This window comes from Lycorma delicatula, chromosome 13, assembly GCF_047948215.1.
Source record: "Lycorma delicatula isolate Av1 chromosome 13, ASM4794821v1, whole genome shotgun sequence".
Classification (NCBI taxonomy): Eukaryota; Metazoa; Arthropoda; class Insecta; order Hemiptera; family Fulgoridae; genus Lycorma; species Lycorma delicatula.
In genome coordinates this window covers 53355359-53379866 of record NC_134467.1, presented here as the reverse complement: position 1 = coordinate 53379866, position 24508 = coordinate 53355359, and the positions used below count along the sequence as shown (strand labels likewise).

Sequence of the window (24508 nt, the reverse complement as noted above, 5' to 3'; positions counted from 1 at the left end):
ATATGTTTATTACATTATATAATAAGAGCAGGCGTGATTTGGACCCAAATAATTTAGTAGACAGACCACATGATGAGAAAGCTCCGACAGAAACGGTGAAATTATGTAATCTGCCCGATTTATAGTTTTCATTATTGCGAGTAGATCTTTCCTAAGATTATCATCAGATTTTGTTCAAATCTATACGGGACCGTTCCGAAAGTATACTCTTTCAGTTAAAAAAAATTATCAAAATCGGTTGACTGAAGTCGAAGATATGCTTAACGTAAATTTAAAAAATGCAGTCGAACGATAACCACCTCCTTTTTGAAGTCGGTTAGAAAAAAGATAGTTATTTTTACAATAAAGAAAATCGTCGTCCGAAAAAGTTGCTAATCGCTAATTTATATTTGTTTACGGTAAATTCATCGTATACCGTTTCAACGAAATAAAGAAATTATTTTTATTAATCGTAACGATAAGACGGTAGTCGTGCTTTTCTATTTCTTTGTCAAGATTTCTGAATAGAGGCTTCTGAATACTAGATCGTGGATACCGTCAATTACCACACGTCTAAGGAACGGTCGACCGGCGACTGTACAAGACTGCACTTCATTCGTACATATCATCCTCTGAAGTAATAACTTACGGTGGTTCCGGAGGCTACACTGAAAAAGTAAAGAAAAGAAAGATATTCATCTACGTTTACGTTAAATATAAACAGTTTTTTCTACAGCAGTACCTTTAATAAAACGACACGGCGTGCCGGATTAGCGTTCCCTTCGCCGGAAGACAGGAAACGCATCGATTTCGAGTGCGGTATTTTAATTTCCATTTAACCGTCAACAGTTCTGTAAATGCGAATATTACGAATTAAATAATTATGAAAACCGCTATTCCTTCGACTTAATTAACATTTTTTTGGTCGACGGATGCCGCATCGACCGAAAACGCATTCGAATGAACGCTTTTCGAGACGTTTTATTACAGCAAATAAAACGCAATACAACAATAAAAAGTAATCGTTACGCATCAGAGAGCTGAGGAAAACGCGCCGAAAAGAGAACGGTTCCGTCTGTAGGAAAATTCACGGGTACAGTCGATCGGGATTCTCGTCGTACGATATTCGTAGACCGCTAGGAAAAAGGTAGAATTATCACCGTCAAATTAAAACTTCACCGCTAAAGGGTGTTATTCAGGCTACACGCGCGCATCCGGCCGAAAAGGTGGCGCTCTTTCGCCGCAGCAATACCTCTCGGGTTGTAGTCTTAATACTGTAATACTCCACGACTTACGCTTTAAAGCTCTTCTATACGCCCGTCGCATTTTACGACGTATTAAAAAAGTTGCAAGTCGCGAGTCTAAATGTACGTTTTCTTTGTTAGATGAAAAACTTTCCGAACGGCGTGTAAGTCGTCATTAATAGCCGATCTGATCCGTGCTGTTTCTCTAAGCTTGTAAAAAAACGTTAAAGGCGATGATATCCCTCACGTACTGATATTTTAAATAGAGAAAAATCTAAGTCGAAACCGAGCCGATGTATTTAATTTTTTTTTGTTTGTAATGAAAAAAAATCGTTTTGAGGTTTCTGCGTAGCAATTATATTCATCTACTCCTTCACGCCTTGCGTTATTTGTTTCGAACTCTAGAAATCGATTTTAGGGTACGAGTTGAATCAGAGGTTTTTAATACGTTTTCCAATAATATCTTTGAAAACATATTTAAAGGATTGTTACGGGGAATACAAAATCTTAAGCGTACATTCGTCGCAGTCGAATAACTCGGTCGTTACTTTCCGGTCGGCTCGTTAAATTACTTAGTAATAATGTTAGTAGCGATTAATAAAGTTAAAAAGAGAAGAATAAAGTTCGTGATATTCATAATTATACGACAAGCAATAATTATCGAGTTTAATTAACCGATACGTCGATGACTATTATCGAAGTAAAATTTAAATGTCCGGAATTAACGATCGACTTGAAAAAAATATTAAACCGACACGAACATTTCCGATTATAAGACAATTAATATAAAAACGCGTTCGCAGTAGTAAATTTACTTGTCGCAACACGTTACTGCAGTTCGAAACAGTTTTGTTACAATATATCTAGTATATTTTCCGTTAAATAATTGTGTAAATACATCGCGGCGGTAGCGATTAACTACTCCGTAAAAAGACAGCGTGTATATGTCTCAAAATAATTTTTTAAAAAGAAACTAAAAACGTACAGTAGAGTGTAGATAATCCAAACAGACAGACAAAAAACCGCGTATTTTTCTAAACGAATTAAGACGGGTTATTTAGTAATTTTTCACTTTCATTTCACTTTCTAGTTTCAGGACTGAAATTTAGAAATTTAAGGAGTTAAATTCACGCGACTATATTATTGCACGGAAGCTTTTTGCTAAAACCGGACCGAATCGATACGTTATCGTTTTCAGACTCTACTTTGATTCGCAATCGGAAAAGGATATTTTTATTAAACCGATCGAAAACGATGTCTAAACTCGTAAAAATACAGAACGATACGAATAAATCGCTAAATGAACAAACAAAACAAAATTAACCGGCGAACACTGTTATGTTGTTGCGGTTCTAAAACGGAAAAATTTTACGGTTGAAAAGTTCAGAAATTTTTACAAAAAAATTGTAAACTAATACAGAATCGTTGATTTTCTTCAAGGAGGTTTTGTGTACGGCGCCACGGAATACGATACAGTACCGCGATGTCGGAGAACGCGGTTTAGCGTTAGAGTCGTTGATTAGAGGACTGAAATCTGAATTCGCCCGATCTGGAAGCGTCGATAAATTATCTTCGATTCGTATTTTCCAACGCCGATTCAATTTTTCATCCTTAAACTGATTCTGACTTTTTGATGGACCTCCTAGATACAATATTATATTTTAGATGAGAGAGGTAGGTAGGAAAACAAAAAATAAAAAATAACACGCAGAAAAAGAAGAAATCTTTTTTTATATGCAAAAAATAAATTTTCCAAATTTACTCTTTCGTCTTTCTGGTGATTATCAGTGTAGGTCTCTAAACGGAACAATTTGTTTTTTAACGTTTGGATTACAAACACTTTACTGTATCGCTTAAATTTATGAAAAAATTTAAAAATAATGTTTTTTCTTTCTCGTATACAAAATATATTTCTTTACCGATGTTTTTTAACGCTACGTCAGTTAAATAATCTGATATACAAAAAGGACCGGTTACCAGTAAATAAATGAATAAACGTTTCATTCTGAGCAACACATTATATATGCGAATCAGAAAACACGCTATCCCGTAGATAAAAAGAAATACAGGGCAAAGATATGCGTATGACGGCTTTGCCAAAATTCAATACGTCATAGCATTTTTAAATATTAATGACTTAATAACGTACAATCGCGAAAGAAATCGAAACGTCAATTAAAAAACCGGTCTGATTTGACCCTTTTCAACAAACTACGCACTATTATAAATAGAAAAAATCAACAGCTGGAAAACTTATCTCGCATCCGATCCAGGGGGTCAAATCAGATCCGAGTCATTTTACTGAATATTTTTATCGATTTCGCAATAACTGTACTTTAAATATTACAACATAAAGGCTTCGACTTTTAAAATCTCTATGCGGTATTTCAAATAAAAATCTGTCGAGGACAACCCCGGGAAGTATTCCACCCTTCGTTCAGACGTGTCGAGTTTACGTGTTCATACCTTTTAAAATCCACAGATCTATATAAGTTACTATATAAATCTATAACGTAAAAATAGATGAAAAGATAAAATACTTAAACGGATTTTGTATTCTTTTTAAAATGAGCATCGTTTGCGATACCTGTGAATCGTTTGCGATACCGTAAGATTATCGTGAAAAGATATTATGGAGCAATATACGATTAAAATGCAACATTTAATAAACTCGCTGAGCGGAGCGCGATGAAATCAGGGTCTTCTCCGGCCGACCTTTTGCAAAACTTTATTTGAAAGATCCTCTGAAACGATTAGACCAAATTTTTTGAAATTTTGCATCCGTGTTCCAAAATGTTCAGAAGTTAACGCGATTCGATTCCGATACTTCTACGTATATCGGTTCCAGAGTTATATTATCGTTTTTGAAATAATCGGCATAAATCTATTATATTTGATATATTCGATGTATATATAATAATAATATATAAATTACCTCTTTACATTATTTCCCTGAACGCAGAAATAAAACGACTTTCGATGCGAAAACCGAAGCTATATCTCGTGCTCTCCTGGCAGCACTGAACTGCTAACACGATTTCGTCAATGTTGTCGTTTTGACGGACTCCCAGGCGGCTATCCAGGCCGTCTCTTCCTTCACAACTTATAATAACAAAATTAAAACCCGTTAAAATTAACAAAAAGAGAAAATTAAATTAACAAAACCAGTAAAGACGTACGATCGTCCGTTACGGGCATATCCGACAGGAACGTTACAGAAGCCGAGTAAAAATATCGTACTATAGCGGATTCCCTCCGCGTTGGAATTTTTAGAGTCGGAAACGAAGCGGCGGACGATACGGCGAAAAGCGGAAGTAATCTTCATCGACCCGAAATGTCCCTACCGTAATATAGCAAAATCCATCGTCAAGAAAGCAACGAAAGTGCACAGCGCACTAATAATTGAAAGCGGTATCGGCGACGAAAGCTGAAGAGACGAAAGCTGTAGACACGTGCCGAGAAACCCAGAAGACCGGCGGTCGCCCGTTTTCGCCTCAACACGAGACGCGCTTTGCCACTCATCTCAACAGAACGAAGATATACACCTCCGAAGTGTGCGCCCTCTTTCGTGAAGCCGAGTCAATAACAGATGGGGAACGCGTTCTTCGCTGCCGAAAGCTGGACGTAAACATCAGAACGCAGAGAAATATCAGGCAACTATGTCGATGTGCCAGATAGTTGTCGGACTAGCCGTAGGAAAAAAGAACAACATATTTGAAATTTCTGCGATGATTTTTCAATTCGACTTTTATAACCTATCAAACTCGTATAGGTTACGCGAACGATGTAAGTAAAGAAGCCTTTACGATTAAATTTTAAACAGTAGCGAAAACGAACGTTAAAATAAAACGAATAAAAATTTATTTAAAGAAAATATTTAATTCCGCAAGTAAATCAGAGTCACTCGCTCCGCCCGTTTGTGTCTACGGTTATCATTATTTGATTTTAAACCGGGTTTCGTGATATATTTAGTATACGAGAGAGATTTATTAGGAGTTATTTAAATAAAAATCGTAATAATGAATTTACAGGAAAGAAGAATGTTTAAAATGTTATTGCGTTGTTTCGGATTGAGAAAGGACGATGACGTAGAATATCCGTACGAATTATATATAAAGATCGTTAAGATGACGATGAGAATCAACGGTTTATGGATATCCGAAAATAACAGAAACTTGAATCTAATACAAGTGATACCGTATTGCGCAATAATGACGATAGGTATACTGGCGATAACGGCGAGCATATACGATACGCGTAAAGATTTTACGACCAGTACAGAAACGTTACTGTACGAAATTCTATTGATTCATTCGTTTAACGCGTATTTAATATTAATTTATAATTTAAAAACGATCAATCGAATGATGACGGCTATCGAAACGAGATTTAACAATTTTGAAAAACGCGCCTTGAATAAAGAAACCCGTATTAAAAAATCGAGCGAAGACGGGAGTATAAACTTAACAAAATTTGTGACGACTGTAGTATGCTCGGTCCACGTAAGTCATACGTTAGCGTCAAAATTTTATATACCGTCATCCGAAACGAAAACGTTATTTTTTTCTATAATACTACCGTACGATTTGCACGAGTATTATTATGTCGCGTTCGGTTTAGAGTCGGCTATCTACGTAATAGAAGCGATCGTAAATCTATCCAGTATAACTGTAAGCGTCGGCTTTTTAAATATATTATGCGGCGAATTCGATATACTCGGTAAATCGTTAGAAAATATTTACGATAAACGACATAAAGGAAAAATTAATACGGATATCGACGTAAAATTGACGAAATTAAGCGTAAAAGAAATTATTTACCATCATATATCTCTGATAAGGTGAGATGAACCGTTAATCGTTATACGCATGAGGGTCGGGCAAAGGTTTCTTCGTATTTTAATGCGAAAGTAAAAAGAGGTTTTTCACATTTCAAATAAAATTTATAAAACCGAATACGTGAAGTTTTTATCAACCGCTTCTCCCATTTTCGGCTGCAAATCATAACCCCGTAACTGTAGAACTTCTGTGTTTTCCGAACGACCGACTGCAGTAAATGATTTTCACAGGCCACTTTTGACGCCGATTTTTTCGATCTAGTTAATTCTGTAGAGACAGTAACAGATGCCAGGTCGGACCAGACGGTGGACGGACAAAGATTTTCCGGCCAAGCTCTCTTAATTTTCGATCGGTCAACGAAGGATCTACAGGATCTGGCGTTTCGTGGTGAAAGAGGACGACACCGTCCCTATCGGTCGATTCCGATAGCTTGTAAACTTTCCATTTGTTGAGGTTAGAAACGATCGTTTGACGGGGCGGCAGCAGCGCGTAGTGAACGATGCCGCCAAACACTCAGCATTAGTCAGTCGTTACTTTTCTTTATGCCGATACTGCTCTCGCCACCGTCTGCGGAGCTGCATCTCGCTTCGTCCGCGATCCTTTTTTTCATTATTGCCGTACACGATCGGTTTTTTACGGCTCGTAAAGAGCCGTTTCAAAAACTGTTCGATTTCGTTTCTTTTTAGCAACGTTTCGCAGATGAAAATTCGAGCTTTAGATTTCTCACGTTAAATCGTGTAGCACCAGTACGTCGAGTTTATTTTTTATCCGGCCTTCATTAAACGGTTTAGTGATCGATCTTTAGTCAGTTATCGATATAACGACAGCTAATATGCCGGTTTTGATCAAATCTTTCGATAATTTCATCATCTTTTTCGGTCGACGGCCGACCAGAGCGAGGTGTATCATCATCAAATTTTCCAGATTAAAATCCCTTGAAACCGGTTTGTACCACACGTACTGCTTCCTCATCACGCCCGTAAACATCACAGTTTTTTTAGCGGTCGAGTCGTAATCTTCCCTTTTTTTGAATAATATTTAAAAATGTATTTCTTCTTTACTCTCATTAGATTTTTCAAGACGCAACTATAAACTAATATAATCCTAACCTTTAAAAAAATACTCACCGATATATCTTACCTTTCAAAAGCACTCGAGCGTCGATAAATATTTAATATTACCAAAATTACGCTCGTAAAACCATCTACCGGGAGAATACGAAGAACCCTTTCCTCACTCGATATTTAGTTTTGTTTTAATTAATTAATTTTTTAATCTTTAATCTGACACTCTTTGCATCGCTACAAATAAACAGTACAGCGGATGCAAACTGTTTACATCCGCTGCACCGTTTATACCCCGTGCATGAAGTTTACAACATATTTTCTAGATGAAAGGTCCCCCTTTTAAAATTAAGGGTGATTTATGAAAAACGCTAGTATGGTCGAACTAGGGCGTTCCAAGCATGTCGCTACTGTTTTCAGCAGTAAGAACGCTCGCCGATCGCCGTTAAGGGTTTTAGTAGAATACGAGTTGCGAATCGACTCGGACGATGCTGTGGTTTCCTCTACTAATAGCATACAACCGAATTAACGGTGGGAATTACCGGCACGCCATTTACTAGCTAATCTCGACGGTGGAGTTAGTAGCTTCCTGAGATTCTTATTCCTGCGGAGGGTGGCCGAGGGGACCGGATACCGTTACGGATGTAAAGATAGAATAGCAACCCGGGTGGCTAGGGTCCCGCTTGGGCGCTTGCTTCGCCAAGATAGGCTTTTTGGAATCGAGTCCCGATCGCCTGAGATATTCGCTGTTAGAATGGGAACGGGTGTGCCGAGAACGCTGTGATGGAGCTTCGGTGGGAGAGGGTGTAGGCGTTCCCCTCCTCCCGAAAGCGAAACAGAGCAGAGAGAAAGAGAGTATGTTTTCATTGTATACGGAAAGAAACAGAACGATAGAAACGTAGAGAATAAGATGGTACTTGTGAACGCGAACAAAACGAGTTGCTGTCGGCGTCGGTGTAGTTTCTGGCACAAAATTTGAAGCGTACTAGTGAAGTAACATAACGCGCTCCGGCTGACATTCAACTATCCTTTTGACATAATACACTGGAACGTCGATCATTCTGACTGAACTTTGCGAGGCCGAAACCGGGTAATCGAAAATTCAGATAATTGGATAATTAAAAAAGGTTATCGTATGTTTTGGACATATAATTCTAATGTTTAACGGGTATCGCGCTTAATAAAAAAACAAAAATATTAACCTTATTATCAGTCATCAGCGATATCCCCTCTCGTGCCCCGAGATCCGGTGACCCGATTCGTATCCCGCCGACGATTTTCCGCCATACCACACGGTCCTCTGCCGTTCTAATCGACGCGCCTAGCGTTTCTCCAGTCGTCTCTTCAATTCCGTCCAGCCAGCTTTTTGGCGGTCTTCCGCGTGACCTGCTATCCTCGATTTTTCCCTGTACGTCTAGCTTCTCAAGATTTTCGCCGGGCCTTCGAAATGTATGGCCAAAAAGGCGGAGGATGCGCCGGAAGAGTATTGTGGACAACCATTTCCGTATTTGGTTTACTTGGCATTTCTCCCGCCACCAACCGATTCGGTCTCTCTAAAGCATAAGACCGAATGTCTGTGCCACAAACGGCTACTGAGCCTCGAAACACTTTAGCGACCAGTGTCCTAACCAGCTCACAGAGCTAACCTAAAAGCACGAGCGGAATAAGCGCGGTATCAAACACCACCCGCTTGTTCGCCCCACCGCTCAGTTGTCATATATCACTAAAATGGGTAGGGGCACCCCGTCTACTACTAAATCGTATATGACATTCAATAAATTAAATCTATGTCCTCAAGACAGCAATTCGCTGTCGCCTACGTCGCTGAATGCCAGCAAGTACCTGTCCGCCAATATTAAATAGGAGTCTTTTCCGTTAGGCAAACTACTGATGTCGGTTGAACAAATCGACCGCATCAAGGAACTCCCACACGGTCCGATAATGCGGCTCTCGTCACATTGACTCGCCGTTTGCGAGCGACCGATTTTCCCCTTGACCTCTAAGTTCCAGGGTGGCCTGAGGTCTGGCCCTCCCAAGAGCCGGGCAGTCGAACATCATGCGTTCGTTCGACTGGACCTCTCCGCAGACGCACAGCTCATCAGCTGCCAGGCGGAACCGAAACGAATGTCGGTTTAAATTTACACAAATTTATCGGTTTAAATTGGAGAGCAGTCGGGTTCCCATTGCCCTTAAAAACGAAGAAGAGGCAAACCATCCCCCCAAATCCTGTATAAACTTATACAAGGATCTTCCCTTAGTCGTGGCGTGCCATTCTTGCCGCTATGCTTCCATCACGAGGCTCTACAGCCTCCTCCGCAGACGGGAGATTGGCAACTTTTCGAAATTTAGAACGGTGCATTGAGCTCACCGTTCCGCACCGGTACAGGCCCGGCTCGAAACCGCATCCCAAATACCTAGGCCTCCCTGCCTTTTCGCAATTTCAACATGGCCGCCCAAACTTTCACCACTAAATCGGTTTGGTGAGCCTTTCCCAATACAGTGGTAGGCTCGTAAAAACACCAGTACATACAATTAAGGCTCTGTGCTGGGCACTCCTTAAATTTTGAATAAGTACCCGATTTCTATCTAACCTATGCGCCCAAACGGACGCCGCGTAAGAGATCATACTTTCGAAGACACCTCGGTACACCATGTACAAATGACGGCCCGACAGCCCGTAATCCAGAGACGGCGTTCACCGCTACTTGCCTAATGCGGTTGCTAAACAGAAACTTCTCATCAAACAAAACACCTAGGTACTTATGAACTCGAACTCGGCTGATTACACAGTCTTTGTACTTAATGCGGGGGTTACGACCGTACGATAATTTGTCTGCACCCTTAAGAAGCATAAACTTCGTCTTGGGCACAGAAATCTTAAAATTTTTAATGTCCATCGAGCCCTCTCAAAACCTCTTCCGTATACCCGGCTCGTTTATAATCGAGCTGTTCGTCCTCTTTTCCGTACACGCGAAGCGGAACATTCTTCTAAAGGCCCGCATTTCAAACGCATCGATTCTCCTCCGGTCTTCTATCCCGACGGTCCAGATCTCAACGCCGTACACGACTACCGGTAAGAATAGTACCCGAAGCGGTCTCGGCTTTGTATTCCTCGTGGTCGCCTTCTTCTTCCGAACAGCTGTAAGCGCCTCCTTCGTAATCTCCCGTCATTATTTGTTATGGATACTAAATGTACGAAAGGGTCCGTCTTTTTGAAATCTAAATAAAATTTATTTCAGTGAAATTAAAAAGATACTCAGAACGTACGTACAACGTAACAAGAAAAACCGATAACATTACTGCGTCGGCTTTTTATTACATTGTTACAAAAGATCCGACGAGCATTATATGATTATCCACTCGTACTTGGAACGTTGTTATTAATGAAGCCATGAATTTACATGAAGCCAATTTACATGAATAAACCATGTAAATTTTACGTTTGATCTTACAACGTATGATAAACACTCAACGCCACCTATTGTTTACTGGCAGTTGTTCCAGTTCCTCCTCACCAAGTCGAACCCAGACGTGGTGGTATACAGTGATGGATCGAAGCATGACGGGAACGTTGGTTGTGCTTTTGTTTTCAATGAACAGACTTATATGTTTGGCCTACCCGGTGTTACGAGTGTGTTCACCGCGGAACTACTCGCTGTGGATAGGGCTCTAAGTATCGTCGGCCCTAAATATAGGAACATTCTTATTTGCAGTGACTCGTACAGTGCTCTCCAGGCGTTGGAAAACCTATATTCCGGACATCCTGTCGTCGTTGGCATTTATGATAAAATCGCTGAGTTAGAAAAACGAAACAAGGGGGTAGGTTTTTGCTGGATCCCTAGCCACGTTGGGATTCTCGGTAATGAAAGGGCGGATTCTGCTGCGAAAGATGCGTGTATTCAGCCTCCTTTCACCACCCGAGCTACTACCTTTGATTTTATTAATCATATTAAACAATCACTGCGAGCAAGGTGGCAAAGTGGCTGGACGGCTGTCGTCGATGGTAAACTTCGGCGGATTAAAGACTCAGTGTTGCCGTGGGGCTCCTCTAGCATGAACTCTCGTCGTGAGGAAGCGGTCCTCTGCCGGTTACGGTTGGGGCATACGAGGATCACACACGAATATCTAATGTCGGGAGGAGACCCACCCCTGTGCACACGATGCAACTGCCGCATGAATGTGCACCACATTCTCGTGGACTGCGTATGTTATGCGGCATTGCGTCGTCAGTTTAATATGCCCAGCAGCATTCGTGAAGTCTTGGGTAATGATGGCAGGGTTTTGGAGCGAATCTTTCTCTTTTTGCAGAGTACTGGGTTACTGAAAAAGATTTAATATACTTATATATGTATTTCTGTAAGGAGGGTTTTTTAATAATTTTAACCTTTATTTTCGATTTGATTTTTTAGTTTAATTTTACTATCTGGGGTGGGGATTTTTGCACAACCCATCAGAGTTAGGTAAGTTTTTATACTTTCTTTATTCTATTATTTTATCTTTAATGTTTTGTCAACTTTGTCTGTGATATTAGTTTTGGGGTTTATTTTGCCTTCTTGGCTTGTTTTGTAAATTTTTATTATACGATTAATATTACATTTGCACCTTGTAGAGCTTATTATTTCGGAGTTATATTACCCTTTTAATAATACCTACCGGGCGATGATAACGCCCAAGCGTTTTTCGCCCACAAACAACCGAAAAAAAAAAAAAAAAAAAAAAAAAAAAATTAATGAAGCCCTTGAACCCTTGAATCGTGGACTTTGACCACGTTAAGTTCATCGGTAAAATAAGTACTGCGCTTTCACTACCGCACGTTTCATTGTATTCTATATTTTTCTTATTTTATTTTATTAAAATATAATCGAACTCGTTTGTAATATTTTAATTGTTATTTTACGTTTATCCGGTGTATGTGTACAGTAGGCAAATAGCCTGACAGGCCGACACCGCCCTGACGTAGTTGCAGTGTAAGTGTGAATGTATCGGTAAGCAAATAGGAAGTATGAAACAGAAAAGGTGACTACATATTCCGGCGTAAAATTTTCTGCTGTTTTCATCGGCGGGGTCAAAAATAGGTCATTCCGTTTGAAAAAATAACGTTAGCCTTGAAATAATGGTCTAGGTCAGCATGATGTGTTCTCCTCCATTCTGAGTAACTTTTGTTTAGGTCATTTTCTTTATCGTGCGTATTCTACGAGAAAACCGCCAGAGGCGATTAAAATGAAGCACCTGTACATAACGATATTTTGTTGTGAATGTTTTGTGTTAGACGATAGGGTGATTTCATTTTGTTCGACCTATTTCTTAACTATATTTTTTCTTAGCCGTTCCATTCATACGCCGAATTTAAATTCTTCATATTTGACGTTAATTGTGTCTTACGAAAAAAAATCTTTTTAGGGTTATTCTTTATGCTATTTATCGTATAAAAAAAATTCCCTTATTATTTTAGTATTAAATATAATCGGAATGAGATTGTAAAAAAATAATAATAATAAACGATTGTATACTGATAAAAAAAAAGTTATCGGAAAGATTGTTTACGATAAAACTTTAATCGACAGTCTTTAATGAACTCTGAACTTTAAAGTCTACAAAATTATTATAAATTTATCGCTAACTTTTTTTGGTTTTTAATTTTTAAAAAAGTAAATGATAAATCGTTAAATATATTTCCTGTGAATTAAAGAGTATGTTGTCCAACATTATTTATTTAAAAATTAAAAGGTCAAGAAATATATTATAATTATAGTTTAAAACTTCGTGTAACCAGTACAAAGTTCAAAAGATCGATTAATTTATATTTAAAATAATTCTCCTTCGTTCGACTCGGATCAAAAACATTTCTTTCATTCGTCCTAAAGCTTTCTGTTCTATTATGTTTTTTTTTACTAGAAAAATGAACATTTTGAAAATATGTCTTGCACTTAAAAACATATTACTGTACAGTATTTTCATTCGTCCGACGTTACGCTCTACAAATTTATTGCATTGCTTTTCTCGATAAGATATTCATTAATTTTTTGTTCGGTTCAGTAAAATAATTATTTTAAAATATTTTTCACTTTTATTAATAAAACATGTGAAAAAAAATATATATACAAGAGAGTAGAGTATTTCAAAACGCATAGCGATAGAATCATTGCAATAAGGATAAAATCAAAACCAAAACCGACAACGATTGTTAACGTCTATATGCCTACAACTGCCCATGATGATGATGAGGTAGAGTGTGTATACGAAGAGATTGATGAAGCAATTAAACACGTAAAAGGAGATGAAAATTTAATAATAGTTGGAGATTGAAATGCAAGCATTGGAAAAGGCAAGGAAGGAAATATAGTGGATGAATACGGGCTGGGCAAAAGGAATGAAAGAGGGGACCGACTTATAGAGTTTTGCACAAAGTATAATTTAGTAATTGCCAACACCCAATTTAAAAATCATAATAGAAGAATATACGCTTGGAAAAAGCCAGGCGATACTGCAAGGTATCAGATAGATTATATCATGGTTAAGCAAAGATTTAGAAATCAACTCGTTGACTGCAAAACTTACCCTGGAGCAGACATTGATAGCGACCATAATTTGGTGATAATGAAATGTAGATTCGGGTTTAAAAACCTGAAGAAAAGGTGTCAGATGAATCGGTGGAATTTAGAGAAGCTTGAGGAAGAGGAGGTAAAGAAGATTTTTGAGGAGGACATCGCAAGAGGTCTGAGTAAAAAAGATAATGTAGAAAATGTAGAAGAAGAATGGGAGAATGTTAAAAAAGAAATTCTTAAATCAGCAGAAGCAAACTTAGGCGGAATAAAGAGAACTGGTAGAAAACCTTGGGTTTCAGACGATATATTGCAGCTGATGGATGAACGTAGAAAATATAAGAATGCTAGTGATGAAGAAAGTAAAAGGAACTATCGGCAATTAAGAAATGCTATAAACAGGAAGTGCAAACTGACGAAAGAAGAGTGGATTAAAGAAAAGTGTTCAGAAGTGGAAAGAGAAATGAACATTGGTAAAATAGACGGAGCATACAGGAAAGTTAAGGAAAATTTTGGGGTACATAAATTAAAATCTAATAATGTGTTAAACAAAGATGGTACACCGATATATAATACGAAAGGTAAAGTCGATAGATGGGTGGAATATATTGAAGAGTTATACGGAGGAAATGAATTAGAAAATGGTGTTATAGAGGAAGAAGAGGAAGTTGAGGAGGATGAAATGGGAGAAACAATACTGAGATCTGAATTTAAGAGAGCATTAAAAGATTTAAATGGCAGAAAGGCTCCTGGAATAGACGGAATACCTGTAGAATTACTGCGCAGTGCAGGTGAGGAAGCGATTGATTATACAAACTGGTGTGTAATATTTATGAAAAAGGGGAATTTCCATCAGACTTCAAAAAAAGTGTTATAGTCATGATACCAAAGAAAGCTGGGGCAGATAAATGTGAAGAATACAGAACAATTAGTTTAACTAGTCATGGATCAAAAATCTTAACTAGAATTCTATACAGAAGAATTGAGAGGAGAGTGGAAGAAGTGTTAGGAGAAGACCAATTTGGTTTCAGGAAAAGTATAGGGACAAGGGAAGCAATTTTAGGCCTCAGATTAATAGTAGAAGGAAGATTAAAGAAAAACAAACCAACATACTTGGCGTTTATAGACCTAGAAAAGGCATTCGATAACGTAGACTGGAATAAAATGTTCAGCATTTTAAAAAAATTAGGGTTCAAATACAGAGATAGAAGAACAATTGCTAACATGTACAGGAACCAAACAGCAACAGTAATAATTGAAGAACATAATAAAGAAGCCGTAATAAGAAAGGGAGTCCGACAAGCATGTTCCCTATCTCCGTTACTTTTTAATCTTTACATGGAACTAGCAGTTAATGATGTTAAAGAACAATTTAAATTCGGAGTAACAGTACAAGGTGAAAAGATAAAGATGCTACGATTTGCTGATGATATAGTAATTCTAGCCGAGAATAAAAAGGATTTAGAAGAAACAATGAACGGCATAGATGAAGTCCTACGCAAGAACTATCGCATGAAAATAAACAAGAACAAAACAAAAGTAATGAAATGTATTAGAAATAACAAAGATGGACCACTGAATGTGAAAATAGGAGGAGAAAAGATTATGGAGGTAGAAGAATTTTCTTATTTGGGAAGTAGAATTACTAAAGATGGACGAAGCAGGAGCGATATAAAAGCACAAGCAAAACGAGCCTTCAGTAAGAAATATAATTTGTTTACATCAAAACTTAATTTAAATGTCAGGAAAAGATTTTTGAAAGTATATGTTTGGAGTGTCGCTTTATATGGAAGTGAAACTTGGACAATCGGAGTACCTGAGAAGAAAAGATTAGAAGCTTTTGAAATGTGATGCTATAGGAGAATGTTAAAAATCAGATGAGTAGATAAAGCGACAAATGAAGAGGTATTGCGGCAAATAGATGAAGAAAGAAGCGTTTGGTAAAATATAGTTAAAAGAAGAAACAGACTTATAGGCCACATACTAAGGCATCCTGGAATAGTCGCTTTAATATTGGAAGGACAGGTAGAAGGAAAAAATTGTGTAGGCAGGCCACGTTTGGAATATGTAAAACAAATTGTTAGGGATGTAGGATGTAGAGGGTATACTGAAATGAAACGACTAGCACTAGATAGGGAATCTTGGAGAGCTGCATCAAACCAGTCAAATAACTGAAGACAAAAAAAATACACACGGAATGCGGCATAAACGATTAGAAAATGTATATTTGTAAAAGAGATATTTTCATGTTAGATCACAAGCGATCAAAAGTAAAGGAAATCGAATAATTAACAACATTTAGAGAAAATCGTTTTAAATTTCAACGAGACTTATTTCCCCAATCTTGTAAGAATATTACCTCTGATCGTTCATTTTTTACTACGGATTACTATCGGATTAGAATTAAAGGAATTTAATTTAACAATTTTGGACGATTTTCTACGGAATTAGTTTTTTATTTTTTTCTGACGATTCTTTTCCACTCAAAAAATACGATGACACGAACGGAGAACGAGCGGGCAGAATAGAATTTGAATTCTATTCAAAAATTGATTTCTGATCCGGTCGCGATAGTAACGCGGCGCTTGAGCAGTAGCGGTAGCCGGTCGTCTATAATCTATAATTTTGTTACGCGCGCTTCGTTACGTTTACTGATGGTAAAACGGCAGTCCATGAAGCACGATCGACACGGTTGTCGGGAAATTCCGAATCAAAACATTTCTAATATTAGTCGGTTCTCGTTTGAAATGAATAATATTTTAATCACATTTCGTCCGTTTTAGTTTAAATAAAAGCGAAAACGTTTAACTTTTAAATTCTACTTCTTTCGACTAATTATTTATAAAACTTTCGTCACAAAATATTCGTAATAAAGTTTTTTTACCAAAAAGAAGTAAATTTACGCAAAACCTTAAATACTTCATTTTTTAATCGGATCTTTTTATCCGTAAAATAATTTTTTCGCAAATTACTCGAGATATATTTACGGAACATTTTTCACGTCAAATAACGTACGAATTCATTCAGGCTGAAAATTTGCATTATAAGATCTTTACAGGTTCTCTGCTGGAAAGAATCGATATAAAGCGTTAATAAATCCTAAAATAACTTTTTCAGTAATTAAACATAGGCAAATGAAATTTAGCAGACGCGACTACCTCGAAACGATCTCTATATCGGTACGAAAGCGCGCCATCATCAGGGGCCGTGGGACTTCCCTCCGGGTGACGAAAAGGATAGGGGTTATGATGCATAGTTTTAAAGGAATCGCAAAACAAAAATTCAACGCGAAAAAAGAAAATCGAGCTACGACAACCCTAGCCAAAATCACGGGCGTTTAATATTTTTCATAAATAGTTTCAAAAGCGGTCTGCAGTACCTCTTAAATAACGTTTCGACCGGTAAACGTAGATCGATGAAATCTGTCAAGCGCTACTATCTCGAAACTAGATATTTTCGCTACGAGACCCATCGATCGGGGCCCGTGAAAAATATTACGGGTGCCGTTTCGGTCGGAGTTGTTTACCTAAACCCGAACGGTTTTCCTTCAAAACGTTCGTTTTCCAACGTTGTTTAAAGCGGTGCGTCAAAACCCTACCTTTTCTATTAAAAGAATTAAGTCCTCCTCGCGGGGGTTTGCGGTCTAATTTTGAAAATAAACGGTTTCGACGCACGAACGTTTGTTAAATTTCATCTTTTTACGTTCGCCGAAAACTTATTTAAGGGTTGCATCCTTTATCAACATCCCGTCTACATCGCGCCGTTTCATTACAAGCAGAGATCGATTCTTTACATCTCACCGACTATCCCGGACTTTATTACGGCTACGAAAAGTGTAAAACACGTACGAGGCGCTACTCGTATTTTCCTTCTCTGGAAGTAATATATTCATTGTACCCTCATTGTCTGCGACGAACAGAGTGCGGGTGTCACTTGTACCGCTGAATATATCTTCGATTTCAATATTATATTCTGCTGAAGGAAGGAGGCTACGAAAAAGGGCTTATTATGTCGAGAAAGCCCGTACCAGTTTGCAGAGGAATTTGTATCTCGTATCTGGTAGTAACGCGTTTAGTCGCGGCACCGACAATACCAACGCCGCCGTTTTCTTGCAGCATTATTTTAGCGATAAAAAGATCAGCACTTTCAAAAACAAATTATACTTTTTTCGACTGGGACGAGTACGCGAACCTTTTATAAACGGATATAAATATACATTTAAGGTAAAATTAATTTTCAACTCTGCCGCTGTGTAACGGTTAACATTTGAACTTCATAAATACAGTAAAATTAAACTACATTATTTCTACGTTTTTAATCGATTTGTTTTTCTAATTTCCAGGTTGGGTTACGACGTACAATCGGTATTAAGTTTCATCGTGATGGACATGTTTGTTACTTGTGAATTCATGTTATGTCTGTGTAGTTTCCAAATTTATCAGGTACGTATCTTTTATTTATAACAATAAACGCGTCAAGCGAATTTAACGTAAAATCATTCAAGTACTGATTAAACAGACGCGTACTGGTACCGGTGCTACACAAAACGACTGACGGTTAGTAAATCGTCTTATACAGGGTCATTCACGGGAACCGGATGTTTTTAAAATAATCATAAAAAATTGAATATTTACTTTAAAAAAGTTTTATTGGTACTGAAACACTTGTTAAATCAAAGCATTTGTTACTTACTCATGAACGAAAAATTATGTCCGGCAAGTAATGTCCAGTTTGGGCAATACATTGTTGTCGCCTTTCACGGTAACTTCCCTCGATTCTTTGCAGCATGTCTACATCAAACTGACAATGTCGACATCAATCTGGGGGACGCGATGACGAATTGCGATCTTTAGGTTCTCCAATGTACGCGGTTTATTGCTGTATACACGCGATTTCAGAAACACCCACAGAAAAAATCACAACTACTCAAGTCGGGGGACCGAGGGGGCCAAGGAATGTCGCCGAATCTGGAAACGATCCGTCCCGGAAACAAGTTACGGAGAACAGCCATCGTTGCCCTTGCTGTGTGCGCTTTAGCTCCATCCTGCTGGAATAACACGTTTTGAAAATCGATTCCCCGGTTTCGAAACTCGGGGATGAAAAACGTATTCAACATCGCAATGTAACGATCAGCTGTTACAGTTACGGCAGCGTCATTTTCTTCAAAAAAATACGGTCCGATAACACCGACCTTTCCTATTGCACACCAGACAGTCACCTTTAGGCTATGAAGTGGTCTCTCGTGAAGCTGATGTGGGTTTCTTTCTGCCCGATGCCGGCAATTCTGTTTGTTGACGAAGCCATTCGGATGAAAATGGGCTTCGTCACTCATTAAAAATAACAAATTTTCATTTTCTTCAAAAACGGTAAGCATTTGTCGACAAAATTGTAATCGCTGCGTGAAATCTTGCTCGTTTAACTGCTTCACGACGGCTATCTTGTAAGGATGCAAATGCAGGTCTTTATGCAGAATTCGTCTTACCGTACTTGTGCTCATTTGAAGCGCTGCTGAATGCCTCTGAATAGAGCGGCGTGGGCTTCTGACAATGGCTTCCCTTACTCGTTCGATGTTCTCCGGAGTGCTAGCAGTTCGTCGGGGACCCGGTGGTTTTTTCTTCAATATTGAACCGCTTGTTCGAAGGTTGTTTACCCGTCGCAATATTGTGTTACAAGAAGGGACACTTGCATTACGATGGATATTAAACTGACGGCGGAAATCTCGCTGAACGGCAGTTACGGATTCGTCATTTCGCACAAAACTGTCATACGCGTACAGGCATTGGTCTAGCGTCCACGACTCCATCTCAACGACTAAAATGTAAACGCTATGAACAAAGGAAACGTCAGACACCAGCCACGTGTCCCTCCCACCACGAACGCCCGAGTACAACCCACTTCAAAAACATCCAGTTTCCGTGAATGACCCTGTAGAAACAGGAAACGACTACAAAGACGCTGACCGCAACGCGTAAGTCTAACGCAAAGAAAGATGTCCGTACGAAATGAAATCTACAGATTCATTAAGTTTGGCAAAGCCGACGTATCGAACGAACAAACACAACGCGTCAAATATATTTATTCGATTATTTATTTAAGAGATATTTTTTAAGAAAACGTACCGCAATAAATTATGAAAAGCGTTTAGAAGAGTCCACTAATTTAAAAGTAAGTCATTAATACGGAGTCGTTCGGAAAGTTCTCGACCTGACACCGAGACGATGCAGTACGACCGAACGACTACGATATTTGTCAAGTATAATCTCTTCTAGATGGCGTTCGGCGATGTGTTATACGCGTGCGTTTTGTCGCTTGTTGTGACGATCGAGTAAAGCAAACAACGTCGTGACGTTTTCTGAAAAACGGATAAATTTGAAGTCGGAGCCGTTTTAAAATAAGTTCTAAACTACATTTAAAAAATTTTAACTCCGGCCGATATACAAAAAGAGTTAAGACCCGTTTTAAAAGATTCTTCCCCTTCCTTTTCACGGTAAAAAAGCCGGCTGCTGAGTTTAAATCTTGTCGTACATGCGTTCAAGATTATGAACGCTCGGGACCCCCCAAATACCGCTACGGTAGTCAAAAGAATCGCAACGCCGTATTAAATGATCGTCGATCGAAGTACGCGAGATCGCTAACGATAAATGCATCTCGACAAATCGTGTCCGCTACATTCTACACGATATTTTTGGTATGGAAAAACTTTCCGCTCAGCGGGTGCCACGTTCGTTAACAGTCGATCGAAAAAGCATTCGACGGAATTTTTCTCGAGGGTGTTTAGATTCCAACGCAATTCCGCCGAGTTTCTTCGACGTTTTATAACAGAAGATGAAACGTGGATTCACCATTACACACCAGAGAAAGCAAAACGGTTCCGTCTCCAAGAAAAGTTACGGCCGTGATTTTTTGGGGTCTTCGTAGTGCGGTGCTCGTAGACTGTTTGGAAAGAAAAAGCCGGTATCACCGCCATGAAATACTAAACTTCAGTGCAGGACCGATCGAAGGGTGCTATTCAGGCTAAATGTCTACATCCGGGCGAAAAGAAAGCGCTCTATTACCGCGACAATGTTCCTGCACGTCCGTCTCGATTTATTACAAAACCGTATGAGATTTCCTGTTCTACAACCTGAAGAAACGGTTCGCGGGACGAACATTCACTTCAAACGATGAAGTCAGAGCCGAGACGACCGCTTATCGTGCAGACTTGAACCGACTTTATTAAAAAGTTTAAAGGTATGAATTCCTCCGAGGTGAATCCGTCGAGCAACAAACAAAAACTTCCGAAAAATCTTGTTTTCTGTGTCAGGAACAGAACTTTCCGATCGATCTTCGTATTTAATAGTTTTTAAGCGTCGTCGTTTTTATTTATGCCCAACGACGAAAACTTATTTTTATTTATATTTTGTTTAGATTTATTCTACTACAACACTCGCTAGTCTAATGAAAAACGTCTGCATGTTGACCGCATTGATCGTTCATGAATTCGTGTATTTCTTTTACGGACAACGACTTGTTACAAAGGTAAGAGATTTCTCTTTCAAATTAAAATAAATCTAGTATTCGTTTTAACATCCGCATTGAAAAACCCGTTTGTATAAATAAAAACGGGTTATACGACAAGAAGAACTATTCATAAAAATAAATGTAAATCGATAAACCGGATTTCTCACGTAAACGAACAAAATAAGTGACTTTGTTAAGGGGGTCTAAAAGCGACTGCTGTAACCGTAGGCTCTGCAACAGATCGCATTTTCACGACGATACAAGGAATATACATCGTGACCCCTAAAGGAAGACACCATGGCAGTTAGGTTGTCAAACTCCACCCACTCCGGATCTAGCCCTTAGGGGCTTTACTGAGGTCACGGCAACAGATATTTTCCAGTCTCCATCGCCTCAATCAGGACGCCACCGATGCGAATGCCGCGAATGACATTCCCGACTTACAACGGTCTCAAACAAAACAAGACCGTACCGATTTAGCTTTTTCACCCTAGCCTACTCGAAAACGGCAAAAAAGTGACCTAGACACGCAGTACCGGACGAAAAATAAGAAGAACATAAACCACGAACAAGGAAAACGTAAAAAGTAACGCTAAATTAATCCAAACAAAACCAACGCGGGCTACAAACCTACGCTAAAACGCCAAAACAAAATCACAAACTATAAATAAACCTACAATAACACGAAATATAGATTAGACCAAACAAATACGAATTTTTTTATTTGTGTAGGCGTGGTTGTATATGTAATCTGCCGCAGCACAGCCGATCCGGCTGTGGAACGATCCGTTCTACAAGCCGTTTGTTGATACTCGCGTCTAGAAGAATGCGATGATATTTTTTTACGTATTCGGTCGACGTACTTGAATATTGCGATCGCTCTTATCCTCGCATAATTTAAAAACAAATATTAAGTTTTCCTACATTCCTTAATCCTTAATAATGAAAAAGAAGACCGAAAAGAAATTCAGCAGCCATCCGACGATAAGAAAAACTAAACTGTCTTATTCACTGACGCCCTTAAACGATTACAATCAAGATAACAAAATATTAAGAGGCAGTTACTAAGTTATATTAGATACTAAGATTTAAAATATTAAATCTTAAAAATCATTAAGAGACTCCCCTCCGGCTACCATATGAGACTTTCTCCGAAAAGGGAGCGCATTAAACCCCTAAAAAAACAAGAGCCCCACCAGGCGCCTTCCTGCGAGACCGAAAGGCCTTCACAGGACGTACTGAAGGGGAATCGTGTCGGGAGTAGGACGCAAAATGTCTGCGACCCTCCCGAGGAATATCCCGGTAAGAACTTTAAAGATCCGCGCTCTAAGTAAGATCGGAACCCGATGCCAACCAAATTCCTTCCGACGTAAACTTAAAATATAGCCGTCGATTAATTAAAAGATTCGACATCAAGGCGCAAACGTCCAGGCTGTACTTGCGTTCCGTTCCGGCCGTACTGCTGGCATCAGTCGTTACAGGAGCGATGTATAACATGCGTTCACTGTAAAATCTTATCGCAATAACAGCGACTGCGGCCAAGCGGTTCGTTGGGAGTTTTGTCGAGACATTAATCTTCAACCTATCCCGTGTAGTTCCCTTAATTATTCGAAGAAAAACCCATCGGTACAGCGAGAACAGTTCGCACATCTACTACAGATGTAGAAACCGTTTTGCAGAGTTCGACACAATCGCCCCGAGATATTTAATATCGCTTAATATATTTCGTACAAGTTTATACGGTCAAAATATTTGAATTTTCGATCGTATTAGTTGCGATTTATTCGAAAATTGAAGCCCTCAGATTTGAGAAAACGTGAACATCGTTATGTTAATTTTAAATTATACTGAAAATGGGCAAAAATATTTTTACAGATTTTTCTAGGAAAAGTTTGTTATTACCTTCGGTCGCACGGTGGGATTAGAGATGAAATTGAACTTTCTTTTTGATTTGAAGTACGAGTACGAAAATACAGTTCACTTAAAATGTAATTTCCTTTATATATATATATATATATATATATTACTAGGTCGATTTCATTGAAATTTAGGTATGCTGTAGCAGTGTATCTGAAGTATTGCATGTGGAAATTATTTGAAAATCGATCGAGTCGTTTTTGAGTTACGCGCAATCTAAGGTCGACAGTATAGTTATCGTAACCTCAAGTTTACTTTGCATCGGTGTAGTTTTCCTACGCTCTTATGCGGTTCGTCACAGTCGAGAGCGAGTTTAAACTTGACGCTAACGTGTAGGGTCTACTCGTTATTTTTAATTATTACATCAAATTACGGTTATAATAATTTAATTTTCTGATAAACAGAAAATACATTTTAACTAGAAAATATGCGAGCCTACAGCCCGCCGCGAAAATGTTACACGGTTTACGTTTCATCACACGCAACTTTGTTAAATCTTTTTGCCGACTGTAATTAAATAACCTTCATGAATTTAGCGTACTAACAATAACAAAAACTTTTACGACGAAAATCATCAATATCCTGAACTTTTTAATCGTTTCTTGAATTGCGATTTTTTAACACAGCTGTAACCCGATGTTTTCCTTTTTTATTCCCAAAATACAAATATAATTTTAGATAAATATTTATAAACAAAATTAAATAATAAAAAAATTACGATACCAAAAAAATCAGAACGAATGAAAATAACGTCAAAAAATTGAACTTTATAATATAAATTGTATCGCGCGTTATAAACAGTAGTTGTCTAGATTAACATTTATTCTACGCTTATTTATTTTTATAAAATTTCAAAAACTTTATGTCGACAAGTTTTTTTTAAAAACAAAATGTAAAAAGTAACAAGTATAATAGATTTTTAATGTAAACAACGTACTATTTACAGTAAAGAATAATACACGATTACAGTCAGTAGTTCGATTTAGTCCGCTAGATTGTAAGGCTTCATTTAAAATAAAAATGCGTGCGCATACAACAAACAAACCGATGCACCGTGCTTCTTGATTCGAAAGATATTAAATTTTAAAAAATACACCTCTTTTAGTTTTCTCATTTAATTTACGTTTTGTATACTCTTGTACAAAAAATTAAACAAAATAAAATAACGAAAATTCGATCTTCTTGAGCAGGAGTGCGCAAGAATGTTTTCAATTTATAGTTATCGGCGAAGAAAGGTTTTACTTAAATGATTTTGGAAAAAAGATATCTGACCGAGTTAAAAAATCCTAAGCGACTTCATGAAAGCTCCCTCTACACAGAAAAGGTATCTCATCCCAAGAAATTATCGGATTTATATTTCTTTAAAAACGATTATCGTCACGAAACAACTGTTACTGCGGTTCGATACGTCAATACGATGCAAA

The 24508-nt window shown here is 38.2% G+C and overlaps 2 protein-coding genes across 4 annotated transcripts in view; both read left to right on the top strand.

Moving 5' to 3' along the window:
- Positions 1-24508, top strand: part of LOC142334109 (odorant receptor 23a-like) — an 82810-nt gene that overhangs the window by 43759 nt on the left and 14543 nt on the right. For 2 of the 3 annotated variants that reach the window (XM_075381819.1, XM_075381818.1), the window contains exons 2-3: positions 18010-18109; positions 21075-21185. In XM_075381819.1, coding sequence (XP_075237934.1) covers positions 18050-18109; positions 21075-21185 — 171 coding nt within the window. In that variant the 5' untranslated portion in view covers positions 18010-18049. The remainder of the gene's footprint in view (positions 1-18009; positions 18110-21074; positions 21186-24508) is intronic. The other variant, XM_075381820.1, reaches the window with a different exon arrangement.
- Positions 5243-6067, top strand: LOC142333610 (uncharacterized). Its single transcript, XM_075380932.1, has one exon. The coding sequence runs from the start codon at positions 5243-5245 to the stop codon at positions 6065-6067; it is 825 nt and encodes a 274-aa protein (XP_075237047.1).

Coding starts and splice junctions, on each gene's coding strand:
- LOC142333610 (XM_075380932.1), top strand. CDS start 5,243: ATGAATTTACAGGAAAGAAGAATGTTTAAAATGTTATTGCGTTGTTTC.